The sequence below is a fragment of the Danio rerio genome, chromosome 19, assembly GCF_052040795.2.
Source record: "Danio rerio strain M-AB ecotype USA chromosome 19, GRCz13ab, whole genome shotgun sequence".
In the NCBI taxonomy this organism is placed as follows: domain Eukaryota; kingdom Metazoa; phylum Chordata; class Actinopteri; order Cypriniformes; family Danionidae; genus Danio; species Danio rerio.
This window is the reverse complement of record NC_141039.2, coordinates 36302501-36318062: the sequence shown is the minus strand read 5'-3', so window position 1 is coordinate 36318062 and position 15562 is coordinate 36302501. Positions and strand designations below refer to the sequence as shown.

Sequence of the window (15562 nt, the reverse complement as noted above, 5' to 3'; positions counted from 1 at the left end):
AACAATAGCCCCTTTCACACATACAGACCTTTCCGGAACATTACCGGCAATTTTTTGGAAAGGTTGTATGTGTGAACAGGCCCTTTTTGAAAATACCGGTAAATTCGTTCTGGCTAAATTTGTAACATTACCGGTAATTTGCCGAAATGCTGCGCTGTGTAAATGCAGAAGGAAGATTGCCGAAAAGAGCGCGTGCACGTCTAGAACATGCTGACGTAAGACGTCTGCTTTAGCCAATCAAAACAGTCAGACGCATTTACGTCCGCGCGGTTTATGAGAATAAAAGGCTTTGAATATTTTCCCAGACGCATTTAGCTGCTAGAAGTTAGTCAGATAACGTTTATATGTTCTTCTTAATGCCAACTGTGTAAATAATCATCGATAAGATGCTTATGATAAGCCGCTGTTTGTTTACCTTCAAGCTTTGCGTGTGCCAGTGAAACAGCCTGTGAGCTCCTGCACACACACATATTATGAACATCTCGACATGCGAAAGTGATCCTCCATATGTTTTCATCGAAGTTGTTCACAATACTGATCATCCACAGAGTTTGTAATGTAGTCAAATGTTTAAAAATACAAGCGCAGCCATTTTAAGCTCATTTGTGTTGAATAATGTCAGAATTTACTGGTATTTTGGAATGAATGTGTGAACGGTCTTTTCTGGAAAAATTCCGTAACGTCCTCGCCTGTGTGAACAGCGCTTTTTTGAATATACGGGTAAAGCCGTTTTTCCAGATATGTACCGGTATCACTGTGTGAAAAGGGCTAATAATAATTGCCTACCAATATTAACCTTTATTTTACATCTACAGAATCGTGTGAAAATCGTGATCTTGATTTTAAGCAAAAAAAAAAATCATGATTCACAAATTAGCCAGAATCCTGCAGCTCTAGTCAGCTGGTAGTGCGAAAAGAAATAAAGCTGTCAACAGCATCAAACCGGCTCGTAGCAATCAATTTAAAAATGAAATACAGCCAATCGTTCTTCTGGCTACATAATTCGCACTCTTCAGAAATGTAGACAGGGGTACGTATCCACAATGCAGCTGTGTTGATTTTATTGGTGATTCCAAATATGAAATTTAATCATAAGCTTGGCTAACAGTTTTAGAGAATTAGAGGTTTCCCCATTCAAACAGAACGCCTGAGCATACTGCCCGAGAGGCATTTCAAAGAAGGCCATCGAGTGAAATGACTTGCCTTAAAGAAACTCTGGTTCTACTAAGTACATGCCAGAATTTTGCTATAGAGTTGCTATAAAAATGTTTTTTTTATTATGCTGCTAAACCGTTTCTAAGGTGTTGTTTGGTATCTGATATAAAGATGTGTAAGTTATGGCAGACATACTCATGCATCCTGTTGTCTTGAATATGGCGATGAAGAGATATCTTGTCGCTGATGAAGATATTGATGGCGTAGCGCTCAACGCTAGCCTCCTCCTCTTTCTTTTCCTCAGAAGTGAGGGTCAGTCGAGTGGCTCGTCCGTATTCTCCAGGAGCGTTGGAGTCTGGCGGTAGCTTTTCATAAACGGGCCGCAGGAGGTTTTCAGAGTCCTCCTCTTCCTCCTCAATGGGTGGAAGGTCACGGGCCAGGATGTCACGCCGACCATCGTTATCAGCCAGAGATGGAGGTGAAGAACGCACTATGAGGAGGTAGAAGAGCCATAGCAGAGAAAAGAGGAAGCAGACCTTGGCCAGGACAGCCACCTTCCTTGACCAGCGGATCTTCATGTCCTGGCAGCCAGCACCACTAACAGCACCAGTCAAAGAGCATCACGATCCAACCTTGATAAAGGACGAGAGAGGTGAATAAAATGAAAAACAGACTGCAACTATGGCCAAGCAAATGTACTAAGAGCTATGTCAAGGAATAGCACACAAATGTTTGAGTAAATAACTAGACAATTAGTAAAGTGACCTATACTTGACAGAAGCATTGTATATCGTGACTAAGGAATTATATTAAACATTATTTGAAATAATATGAACAATTATTGTTATTATTATTCAACAATTCTGTCTGGTTTTCGAATCTGACTGGCAAATAGCCGTGCAATGTTCTGCAAAAACAGCATCATACAGCCTCTTCATCCTTGTGTATTACTCCAAGCAGAGGAACAAAATCACTATAATTTGACAAGTATTGCAGCTGTTGGGCAACATAATGTACTTTTGAAGTCTTTTTTTAAGCAAAAAAATAATTATTTCAATTGAAACTGCAGTTTATTTATAAGGATAGTGCCTATTTGAAATATTTATAATTTCAAAGATTCAATCCATCAGCAGAAATTGACAGTTGACATTTAGTCACAAGATGGCACCAGAGGCAGTTGTAGATGTGAATAAATGGAGGTAGAAAGTAGTTCATTGTACAAAAGGAGTTTTGCGACTCTTTGTGTTTGATATTAATTTTTATATACACTTTTATGCTGTCGACCTGTTGTATAACATACTGTAATTTCACATGATAAGCAGTGCGTTGTGGCTGTATAGTTGCTGGTGGGACACTAAGACACTCAGCCAGCAGTATCAAGCCAATGCACGCCTCCCACTAGTGCCAATATACAGCTATATCCCACTGCTACAAGCATGCCCGGATTGGCTAATCGGGAGGACCGGGAGAATTTCCGGGTGGGCCGGTCGTTTTTTTTGGCCGTGAGGGCCGGTGTCCCTAGCTGCTTCCACTCTCTGCAGTCGCACATTTTTCATTCGTTTATTTATTTGACCATAGCCTCACACTTTTTATTCATTATTTTGCCACAGCTCCGCTCTTTTTTTTTTTTTTTTTCTTCTCGCAGCCCCGTGAGCAAAATGCAGCCTGCATGATGACGTAACTATTATTCGTCCTCGGCACTTTAATGAATATAAGAATTTGAATAATTAATATTAATGAATATTACACCTGCTCATTTAAAATCAAATGATTCACTGCATTAATAAATCTGACATAACTTGATCAGAAATCTAAAAGGGGGAGAAAAAGGTTATGTTTAATTCCAAACAGTCCACATACATCGCCATTGTGGTCCAGTGGTCAGCACATTGCACTAGGATGCTGCATACCCGAGTTTGAACCTGACTGTTTGGGTTACTAATAAGTGTACATATTTATTTATTTTTTTGTGTGTGACTACCATTACAAAGGACAGGATATCTATAAAGAATTTAGCAAAGAATATATATTCAGATATTGCATTGAGGTAGGCCGGTCTAAGGCTTAAAACTCCAGGGCTTAAAAGGAGTCCTACTTTGGCACTGGCTACGAGTGTGATAAAGATAAAATACTTTTTTTTTTTTTGTAATTTATGTGAACATTTAAAACAATTTCTTAATTTTAGTTTTTACAAAAATCTTAAGCAACACATTTATTTTCAAATTCAATAATAATAATAATAATAATAATAATAATAATAATAATGTTAAAAGTGTTTGGAATAGGTGATAAAAGTGTTTTTAAGCACCAAATCATATCAGAATGATTTCTAAAACATCATGTGACTAAATTTGGTTTATTACAAGAATAAATATAATTTTAAAAATTTTAATATTTCACAACATCACAGTTTTTTACAGTATTTTTTAATTAAAGGATGTTTTACATTAGTTTTTAATGATAGTCTACATTTATTGTACATATCCATGACCTATATTTTATGTAAATAATTATACATAATGCATAAGAAACTCACATGAGACTTCTTCATTTGGTTTTCTTTTTTTCCAAACATTCAACAAATACAGTTTTGGGCATTAATATTTCTACATCTAGATTAGGCATGGGCCAGTATAAGTTTTCAACGGAATCACAATATTGTGATTGCTGCTCTAAAATATATTATTTTTAAATATCTACAGGCACAATTTATTTTATTTTAAGAAACATTTATAAATTTTGGAACAGTAAAGATGTCAGGCTAAATAGTTAAATTAAATGATTAACCTTTGCTCTCTTCATTACTTTCAAAAACACAGATTTCTTTACAACACATAAAAAATACATTAAAAACCTTACATATACTTTGGAAATGATATGAAAGAACATTTTAGTGGTATTAAAACCTTGACTTTTCCAAACCACGGTAAACCTTAAAACCAGTTATCGTCCCATGCCTAATCTAGATTTCCACATCTACATCATTTATACATTTTAATCTAAATCTACAACATACAACAAAAGCAATTTACAGTAATTAAAGGATAAGCAGTTCCGTTATCATAAATGGAAACAATCTAAAAAAAAAAAAGTGGCAGATTAAGTTATTCAGAAGCCCCGTTTATACTTTTTAATCCCGGTTTGTTTTGACCCAAGTCTCGTTCTGACAAGCTGCTCCAATCACTGACACTGAATTAGAGGGTCTGAATACAGGCGGTCCATCATCAGCTGAGGGTAACAGAGTAATCGCATAATTGAGCTGCATTAATATTTCAGCAGGCAGGGATTTAGCTGAACAGTGGTCATGATAGACAGACAGCCGGAGACAGTAATCTCACTCCTCAATCACAACACTTCAACCTTTTAACCCCATTTAATGTTGAATGTTGCTTACGCACATGTATATGCCCAACAAAACCGTACAACAAATAATCTAAATGGACCATAATTGTGCTTTGAATATTTGTGAGTCTGTGGTTTAAATGTTTGGCATGCTTAACAACTCTGTGAATGTGTAAAAAAGCAAATGAAAAGAGGGGAAGGGACTTGTGAAAACAAGCTAAGAACATTCTGAATAGATACAGCTAGATGTTATAAATATCCATTGGCTTGTTTAAAATCACTTTCAGTTCTCTGTGCTCTTTAAAAATAGTAACACGCATATAGGTTTAACTCTACATCTAATGTTGAAACCATATGCCTTCCTGATATGAAACATTAAGACAATTATACGTAGTCATAAATATAAGCATGTAATTGGTCATTTAAAAAACATCATTGTTGGACGAATTATATACCAAATTCAGTGTTTTTATTATACACATTTTTAGGCCTGTCACGATTAGGAATTTTTATTGTCCAATATTGTCACAGAAATTGTTGCGATAAGCGATACTATTGTCATTTTGAGATCATTTTATGCCACCGATTAATTATAATTATTATATAAACATATTAATAATGCTAATAGCCATAAACACTTTAAAATATTTATCACTCTTAAGGTTATTTAGATTCTATAATTTGATTTTAAAAAGGTAAATGTCCTAGTACAGTGGTTCTCAAACTTTTTTCATCAAGTTCCACCTCAGAAAAAAAATTGTCTCTCCAAGTACCACTAAAATTAGCAGTATTGAATTACAGTAGCGTAGTAGGCCCAGTAAAGCAGCTACAACTCTGCACAGTTAAAAAAAAAACGTGGCAGTTTACCTCAGAAATATAGGCTTTATGTCATATATAGCATATTATATACATAATTTTTGATAAATTTTGAAATATATGTAGCATGTACATGACATATGTCATTCCTCTGCGTACCACTAGAAGGAAGCCCGCGTACCACTAGTGGTACACGTACCACAGTTTGAGAACCGCTGTCCTAGTACATATACTATAGGGTACATGCAAAAGTATGCAGAAGGACTTTTAATGCCATGGACTCTATGCCATTACAAAATCGGCACGTTTAGGGTGTTTTTTCTTTAAAAATCAATCTCCACTGGTTGAAGGATATCCGATATAAAGTGGGTCTCAGATTGTACAATAAGCACTGCATTAAATCACATTTCTCTCTGCCATGTCTTTAGAATATGAACATTTTTTTAACCCAGTATATTCAATGGAGCTTCTGCGCTAGCATCCTAATCCTGACGGGCGCGTATGTGTAAACGTCTTTTCATCTGATTTTACGCTTGAGCAAATAAATAAACGTTGAAGATTATTTAACTGATCATATTTTAATTACATTACAACATCGATGCTGTAAAAGGAACCGTATAAAATGGTTAAAAGTCACATTAACCGTTCACCAGAAGTATATCAAATTGGAAGGAAACACTAGCTCTGCAAATACCCTATTAAAGCTGCAATATGTAAGTTTGACACCCAGTGGTTGAACTAGGCATTGCATTCCAGGATCAAAACAAACGCAAGCGCAGGTTGCCAGATTGAAGACCAACAAGGCTGATTTAAATCATGTTTTAAATAAAAGCAACAGCACGAATATTTTCCATAATTAAAGCAGTTTCTGTTTTAACCAACTCCTGGAACTGATGTATTGAAACGGCTTTTATTTCTTGCAGTTAAACAACAGACAACTGACAATGATCACCTCAGGTACTTATGTGCTTTATTTAGTGTTAAATGCTAATAATATGACTTTAAATGCCATTTTACAGGACATTTATTGCCATACTACAAAAAGCAGCAGCAGATTGAAAATTAAAATAAACCATTTGAAATTAAACTTTAGATCTGACTCAAAACCAACACATATTGATTCAGTATCTACATTTATTTATGTTAAAGAGGTTTAATATGTATTATTTAGATAAACCTTACTATTTCATGAGTAAATGCATATTGTGTGCTTCTGAATAGCTGTATTTAAATTTCTGTCATGTTTCGTCTGGTGCAAACAGCCAAATTTCTTATCACTGCAAATCTCCTCACGTTAGTGTGTTGTTAGGACATGGGGTTACAATGTAACTTGCTCACCGAATAGATAAATCGATATATTGATTATTGTGACAGGCCTACATATTTTTGACCTATACAAAACACTAAAGTTGGCTTAAAAACTGTTTTTTAAATATTTTTTCACATAAAAGTTTGATTAAAAAGAAAACTTTTTTTAACAAAAAAAATTATCAAATGCATTTATTTATCTATTTATTGTAACAGGTATACATGCTTTTATGCTCACATAACACATCGGATCTGTTATAGTTCAATAGCTTGCCATGTACGTCGGCAGATTTGAGATGAGGAGAGTAGTTGACCATGATGACGAGGTACGTGTCCGGTGAAGAACGGTTCCAGAAAGCAGGTAAGTCAAAAACAGAATCCAAAAAATAAACTAAACAAGTAAATTGCAGGGTGAGAATGTGGTAAAATCTGACAATGTATTCAAAACCAGGCGAGGGCTTTTCTTTTTCTAGATTTCTTTTTAAAACTGTCAGCTAGGTTTAGGGAAGTGGGTGGGCAGGTCAATCTGTGCTTTTGAAAACACAATTGGTTTGGTTTATGGAAGGAGGAGGGTGGGTCAGTCGATAGGTCAATCAGTCAGTCGACAGCAGCCTCTGGTGGATTTACGAGAGAAGAGCAAGTACTAATGGTGAGAGAGATTTGAGATCTCAAAAAGCATAAAAAGTGGCCTCTGGTGGATTTGCAAAACCACTTAGCTCCTGTGACGTATTTGACGCTCTCCAAAAATATATATAGGGGTATGTTTTCAGAATAGAATAGAATAGAATAGAGAATAGAGTCTAGATTGATTATTCATGTTGTTTTGTTAGAAATTAGTATGTTTAAAAAAAAGTATCTAATTTATTTGAAATCTACTTACAATTAACTGTATGTTGAATTAAATTCCTTTCCATTGTTGATAACTATATGGTAATTATCATATTAGGTGTTCTTATCAATTTTACACAATTATATACTATATTAGGAAGTATATACAGTGGCGTAGCGCAAAATGCGGAGGCCCCCCTGCAGGGATCACCGACGGGGCCCCCAGTTGAAGGCGCAGGGGGGGGGGGGGGGGGGGGGTGATATACACATAGATATAAACATATACACATATGTCTATGATCGGGAGTTTTCCTGGATGTTAGTATGCATTTTTTTTAATGATGAAAATTTTTATTTGACATCACTTTTCTACATTGATGGATCACTTATCGCACGGGCATTCCTGACAAAAAGCTTGTGTTTGTGTTTATGTAAATGTACTATTCACTCTCCCTGTTAAATTTGATCTAATCGTGTGCTGAAATACACCTCCTCTCCTGCTTTCACTTCTCATACTGACGGAGGGAGCGATTTGTTTGTGAATGAATCTCCGTTATGAACGACTCGTTCCCTAGCCGACAATAATACAAGTTTCTGGCACCACAGTATTTCTTTGTCATATTTCTTTTGCATTGTTTGCTGATTTATTCAACAAACCTAGCATAAACCGAGTGTTTAGTGCGAGTTAGTGCTACTTTGCCTTTTGGTGAATGCAGTAAGTGACTATAGCTATTATTATCAATAACGTGACCTGATTAGCACAAATTTCAAAACATACAAAAACGTAAAAAACTTAATCCTTTGTGCTTTGTTTTCTTTGTTTGCTCGTTACTACATTCGTAGACAGCGCTAAAGTCCCGCATCTTCACGTAATAACACTGTCTTGACTAGTGCGGTTGAATGACATTTGTCCTGGGAGCACTGTACCAATGTGGCGGTGCTATAGACGCATGCTCAGGGTCCCTATGCCATATCTAGTGTATATATCTATGTCACAAATTGAGGAGCGGGGAAAGGAGGCGGAGTGGCGTGACAACGCGGGGAATCCTTCACAAACTGAGGAGCGATCACAAACCGAAAGTGGCGAGAGCGTCAAAGTAGCCAGAAGTCATTCATTTTTTAACGAGACACGGCGGCGAGAAACAGCGGCGCGTCTTCATTGGCTATGACGCGGTTCGGCGGCAAGCAATCAGAATGAAGTAGTCCACCGCCTGAGCGGAGTTCAGAGAACACAGACCTGTAAACTTTGGTTCCGACCACAGTTGTTCCCAAGAGTTTGATTATTGCGGTTCCTGGATTTTCAATTATTAAAAATCGCGACGACGTGGGGCCCCCTAATCACGCGGGGCCCCCCCGCGGTGCGTGCCCTGCGGGCCCGTCCGCTACGCCACTGAGTATATATTATGTTTGTTTAGTAGTTCAAGTGCAATTTAAATAATACAAATTTAAATAATAAAATGCAGTATCAGAATGGTAATAACATGGTAACATTCAAACTTTAGAAGTTTTCCGCATTCACTCTTTATTTAGAAGTTGCTGATGAGATAAAATATAGTTTATTTAAAATATATAAAGTTCTGACTGTTAATAATGAAAAGAATAGCACACAGATTGTGAATGCCCTATGAAGGTTAATGCAGCTTCCAAAATGATGAGCATGTCTTTATAAAAGAGTGTTTTCTTTGCTGCTTTAATCTATAAAAGATGTAGCTTTCCCTTTCCAATAGACTGGTCACAAGCCAAGGGACAAAAAGCTTTCTGGAATTACAAAATGTAGAGGTCTTTGAAAGCAACCCTTGACTGGGCACCCATAAAAACTTCCGAACTAAACCTGATAGGCTGGATGGATGTGGGAAAGCTGAGGAACTTTACCTTTGTGGCATAGCTAGCTTTAAATTAGAAGGTTCGGCGGTTTAAAAACTGGTTTTGTAAGGAAATGTGTCTTGAAGAAATAGTTCGTCATGATACACAATATAAAGAAATATGCAGCAGAAAGTCTAAGCTATTATTTTACAAGAAACGAAAGTAGTTTTAGTGAAAAATAGCTTAAGGGTGCCTGTCCACTGAAGCATTTTCCTCAAAAAACGCCCAGCTGTAAATGTTTCTCCAAGTGTCAGAGCATTTTAAAAATGCAGAGCGTTCAGTGCTTAAAACACAGGCTCAGACCCTCACTGCAAACAACTAAAAAATATGCTTGCCTCTGGGAAAAAAAACATTTTGGTGGAGAACTGGACTCGTGCCCTAAGGGTGTGTTCACACTTTTAGTCTGGACTTCTCAGTTTGATGGGACCAAAAAAAAAAAATAGTACAGTTAGTCCTGGTTTGCTTAGTCCTTTTTAAAACAGAATCTAACAAAACAAAACAAAACTTTTATGACAATTTTTGCAATCTGCACTGAAATTATTTTCTGCCTTATGTCCTATGTGAATTCTTGAGGGGTTTTTAGGACCACCTAATTGTTTAATGTTTATTCATTCTTTCATTTAATTTCTTTTCAGCTTAGTCCCTTTATTAATCAGGGGTTGCCACAGCGAAATGAACCGCCAACTTAGCCAGCATATGTTTTATGGAGCAGATGCCCTTCCAGCTGCCACCCAACACTTGGAAACACCCATACAATCTCATTCACACACATACGCTACGGACAATTCAGCTTACCAATTTCATCTATGGCCCATGTTTTTGGACTTGTAGGAGCACCCGGAGGAAACCCAAGTGAAAACGGAGAGAACATGCAAACTCCACACAGAAATGCCAACTGACCCAGCCAAGGCACAAACCAGTGACCTTCTTGCTAGGAGGCGACAGCGCTACCCACTGCGCCACCGCACCACCCAGATTAATGTTCAAACAACCTAAATTTGTAAAAAGCAACAAGTTAACACCCATCACAAATTGATTGTGTGGAACCCAGCATTATTTACAGTGCATGAGAAGTTTATAAAAATGTGCAAAGAAGTCAAAAGTGTGCGTTAGTTATTCAAATAAACCACTAACAGAGCAATTGTGCAGGATTTCACACTGTTAAAACCCAACAGTCAACTTTATCAAATGAAATGAGTGTAGTAAACTCAACATTTACTGAAAGTCAATTCTACTCATTTGAAAAGATTTTTGAACTCAATGTTGAAGGTAATGAGTTAATTAAATACCTCATTACTTCAGCTTAAACAGAGTTCACAGCATTCACATAGATTACTTTAACTCAAATGGTTTGTTGCATTCGGTTTCCTCAAATGGTTTGAGTTACCTTAATGTCTTCTACAGTGCACTTTATTTAAATCAAACCTGCAGAAATTTGTGATTTGTGTGACCTTTCCTCACACAAAACAATCACATGACTTCAGAACACTTTGTTAATAATGCTTGGTTAATACAGGTGTACCTTTATAGTAAGGTTGGGTGATTAATTGCAAACACAAATAAGCAAAGCTGCAATAAGGTATCTTGCACATTCATTCATTCGTTTTCTTGTCGGCTTAGTCCCTTTATTAATCCGGGGTCGCCACAGCAGAATGGACCACCAACTTATCCAGCAAGTTTTTAAGCAGCGGATGCCCTTCCCGCCGCAAACCATCTCTGGGAAAGTATCTTGCACATCTTGTCAGGAAATCAGTCGATTGCTCAGTCAGTCAGTCATTCAGTCAGTCAGTCAAACAGTATGTCGACAGCAGCTTCTGGTGGGTTAACGCGGGAACAGCAGGCGGGAATGGCACTCATGAGAGAAATTTGAGATCTTAAAAAGAATACACAGCGGCCTTTGGGGGATTCACGAAAACAAAAACTGCAAAAAAACATAGCTGGGAAGTATTTCGCGATCTCCAAATTTGTATATAGAGGTACGTTTTCAGAATGAGCCTGGGTTGGTATTTTTACATGCTTTCTAACGGCAGCATTTACAACACAGCTGTAGTTCAATGAGAAGTGAAGAGCTGTCAATATTACAGTACAGTAATCTCGATTTCATTAACATCCAATCAAATTGATTTAAACTTGACTCTGTGTAATAGATGCTGCTCCAACTAAAACCACATGCTAAAAGTGGCTTTACTGAAAAAAAATGTGCATGAAAAATATATTGTGAAAATTTAGTGGTTTTATTTTATTTATTTTTTGGAGCTAAACAGACGTTGGTCAAAATTGACTTCCATTGTGAAAGAGAAGCTAGGACTTAACTTTTCCTTTAGTCCTCCACAAAAGAAAATTTTTGAACAACACGAGATGTAAAAAAATTAAAAGAGTAAAATATTACATAACAGTAATTTTTGATTGTCTGTGTCATTAATAAAAAGAGACAACCAAAACAGCTTGTGTGCAGCCATCTAAGAATAGCTGAATCAGAACACTGTCATTCTGCTGTTTACAGAAAGATGAATGTCGCTACTAGATTAGTATAGAGAGCCAAATCATATGTTATTAACTAGAGCCATTACAGCTCTGAAGCCTCGAAACAATGTGAACATACCAAACATTTCCAATACAACTGACGATTTCATTTAGGAGAGTCATTAGCACCAGCCCATAACTGAACCATCCAGATTTACTTGTCAGACAAGTGCACAACTCTTGCAACTTGTTTCTTTCTATTTGTTCGAATATTAAAGACATGTTTCATAACTATTTTTAAAATAACATCTATTTTACAATAAATAATTGATGATCTTAAACTTTTTCCTTCCATGTGGTCATCACCAAAATTATGACTTTATCGCATGTCTGCCCTCAATTACTAACTGTAGATTAAAATATCTAAAACTTAAGGGAAAAAAAATATTTATCGTTATTTTAATGTCTCACACCCACCTAGACTTGCTGATATTCAAAATTACAATATTAAGACAATGATTTTGTTATCATAGTCATTAAAAAATACTGTTAATAACATTTACATCGTTATATTCACAGTGATGATCGTTTAAGCACCAAATGCTTGAAGACTTGATCGGCTGTTTATTTATAAACAAATATTTTTTATATGGTAATCTGACCTATATGGCCAAGATATAAGCAGAAAATATTCTGTTATTTATATAGGATTGTTAACACTTTGTAGTTTACTTAAAAGGGAAAAAAATATTTTACTTTTTTAAAAAGTGAGTTAAACTGTTGTAAATTGGATCTGACTTAACTTAATTTTTTAATTACATATATAGTTAATTTATTTAATAATTCTTTAATAATTCTAATAGAACGAGTTTACTCTTTTTTAAAGTAGTCAACTAATGATGTTTTACAAAGGAAATTTAAACTGTGAAAAGAATAAACTACTAAGGCATTTATTAACTTTAAATTATGTTAATTTCATAATGTTTAAAATAAATATAAAGCCATATCAAAATAACAGTGTTATTATGTCATGAAGCTAAGTTGTGTTTTACTAACTCACAATAATGTAACACGTAGCCATTTCTCACGGCTATTTTCATTTTACTTTAAAATCCATTTGCAATTTATTTGTTTAAAACATTTGTTTGCTCTGGAACATGATGTATAACAAATTACATGCAAAAAATGTGTGTTCTTCTAAATATGAATGGTTTAATAGGTTTAGCTGGTGGTCACACTGGCAGACTGATTGACCTCAACTTTTTTTTCTGGTTTAGATAACCCATAAGCACAAATTTTATGAGAAAATGGAAGATAAATTGTGTACGATTACAAAATAATAAACAGTACTTAAAAATAATGGGCTATATTTAGACTTTTTTTGTCAAACATCATCAGACGAAACACCAAAGGAGGTACTAAAGTATAATTCAATGGTAGATGTTCTTCAAAAAAAGAAAAAAAGAAAGTATAATTATCCATCCATGTCAACGTATCAAAGCATTTTGTACTAGTAGTAGTTCTGTAACCCTGCTGGAAAGTTAATTTTACCCAGATTACCACACACTATCATTTCACTGGTTTGGGAAAGTACACATTTTGTGAGAAAATGCTTCCAAAAATAATTGTCAAAATAATGGGCTAAAAGTGGATTCTCTCAACTTTAATCACAGATTACATTCATACCAAACAAGCACATGCTCGAATTTAAAGCATGGTTTATGTACCATGATCCCATTCCACAGAAGCTTGAATTACAAGAGCCACATCATCTTTGACTGTATATGACATCATTCAAAAGCATATGCCACATCGAACCACTAACGTTATCAATGTCACTTAAACTTTTTCGAAGTAACCTGATATACACCATTACTTCATAAAGAAACATTAGAAGCACGTGACATCATCAAACTATTAACACAAGTAGGTTGACACAAGTTATAAAATATCAATGTATATTCACATGTAACTGAAGTAAAGTTGGTTTAATATTCACACATTATGACTTTGTCCTAATAGTATAATTTCAGAAAAGTATTCTTAGCAAATTCTAAACAGTGGAATCATATTAGCAGCCAAATAAATAGTGCTAATGTTGTTTTCAGGTCATAGGCTACCTACATGTGATTTCAGACCGAATATTCAAAGTAACTGACTTAAAGTTGATGTATTTTTTAATTATGTATATATTTATTTTACTTAGTTTTAAGAGAACGTGTTTACTCCTTTTTTTAAGTCAACTAATGACGTTTTAAAAAGGTCCTTATAATGGTTACCACGGTAATTTGAATACTCAGTCTGAAATCGCATGTAAGAAAGACTTCAAAGCAACATTAACGTTAGCACTATTTATTTGACAGTGAACAATGTTGTACTTGAATAGTCATTGACTACTAATACGATTTCACTATTTAGAATGAGCAAAAAATACTTCTCTGAACTTATATTATTAAGAAGAAGGTCCAAAGGAATGAATATAAAACCAACTTTACCTCATTTTCAAACTAACTTACCATAGTAAACAATACAAGGAGCGTGTCACAAGTTGTCACTAAACGAATTTCCGAATATAAAACCAACTTTATCTCAATTACTTGTGAAAGTACATTGATATTGTATGACTTATGAGTCAATGTACACACATTACCCAAAAAAGGAACGAAGCGGTGACTTCCCGTGTAAAAAAAACCGAGAGTGAATGGATGACTGACCATCAAAACAATCACCGACTGTCTCAGTGCAGCTCTGACTGACTGATGGCTCGTTATGCAAAACAACTTTCTATCGCATGTACACACTCCTGAGACTCGTGTAACTAAACACCAGATGATCTTACCTGATCTCTTCATGCCGTGCTCTCGGACAGATATAACGCTGAGGAGCAGCTCGTGCCGCTGTCAGCAAACACACATCCTCCTCCGCCTCCTCCTCCTCCTCCTCAAACAACAAACCCGTACAAACGCTCGCGTTAATCGCTTTAAGAAGCTCGAGTCCTTACGAGCGAGCGCTCTTTTGACGGGTTACATGGCTGAAGTAAATGTCACGGATTCGCGTGTTCACTGCAGCGCAGCCCAGGAAGTTTCAGATTTGACAGTCTGGCTGAATTCATAAAGTGAGCCACGTGACCGGAGCATTATGGGAAGGCTGGAGTTCAGTGTGCCTGCGTTTTACAGCTGCACGCTCGAGAGACTGTGTGTGTGCGCGCGCGTGTTGTGTCTCTCTGTATCTGTGTTTTTTTTAAATATCAGGACAATAATAAGTATAATGACAAATTACACCAGTGTTACAAGGAGACAGTAAATTATGAGGACATTGCTGGTGCCATTTGTCTAAATGTGTATACAAATAACTTTTTTTCAGTTTTTTTACTTTTATTTCGAACAGTTTTGTTGTGTATCTCTCTCTCTGTGTTTGTGACTGTGCGATATCAGGACAAAAATGTGTGTAATGACATGGGTATTAAGCCTGGTTTATACTTCTGCGTCCAGTGCCATGACACATGGTGCCTGCCTTGCTGCTCTGTAGTGCACTTATACTTCTTCACGCTGTTTGTGTTGCTCTGCAATAACAGTTCTGAAACGCTAGCTGGCAGTAAGGTTTTTATGTTCCTCTGTATTTAATTTATTCGTTGGTGTTTTGTTTTTTCTGAACGCTACCTTAAGGTACATTAATTGATGTAGAAGTATCTCAAACTTGCTCATTTTGAGGCGGGAACCGGCGGACGTGCAACATCTGTGATCATAAGGTAAACACAAAACAAAATTTCCATCTGGATCTCCTTTAT

General features: G+C 36.0%; 1 protein-coding gene across 1 annotated transcript in view; it reads right to left on the bottom strand.

Moving 5' to 3' along the window:
* The window catches only part of galnt4 (polypeptide N-acetylgalactosaminyltransferase 4), a 46353-nt gene extending 31499 nt beyond the window's left edge, over window positions 1-14854 (bottom strand). Inside the window, 2 exon segments of the mRNA NM_001044778.2 lie at window positions 1351-1787; window positions 14615-14854. Coding sequence (NP_001038243.2) covers window positions 1351-1733 — 383 coding nt within the window. The 5' untranslated portion in view covers window positions 1734-1787; window positions 14615-14854.
* Window positions 14855-15562: the final 708 nt, after the last annotated feature.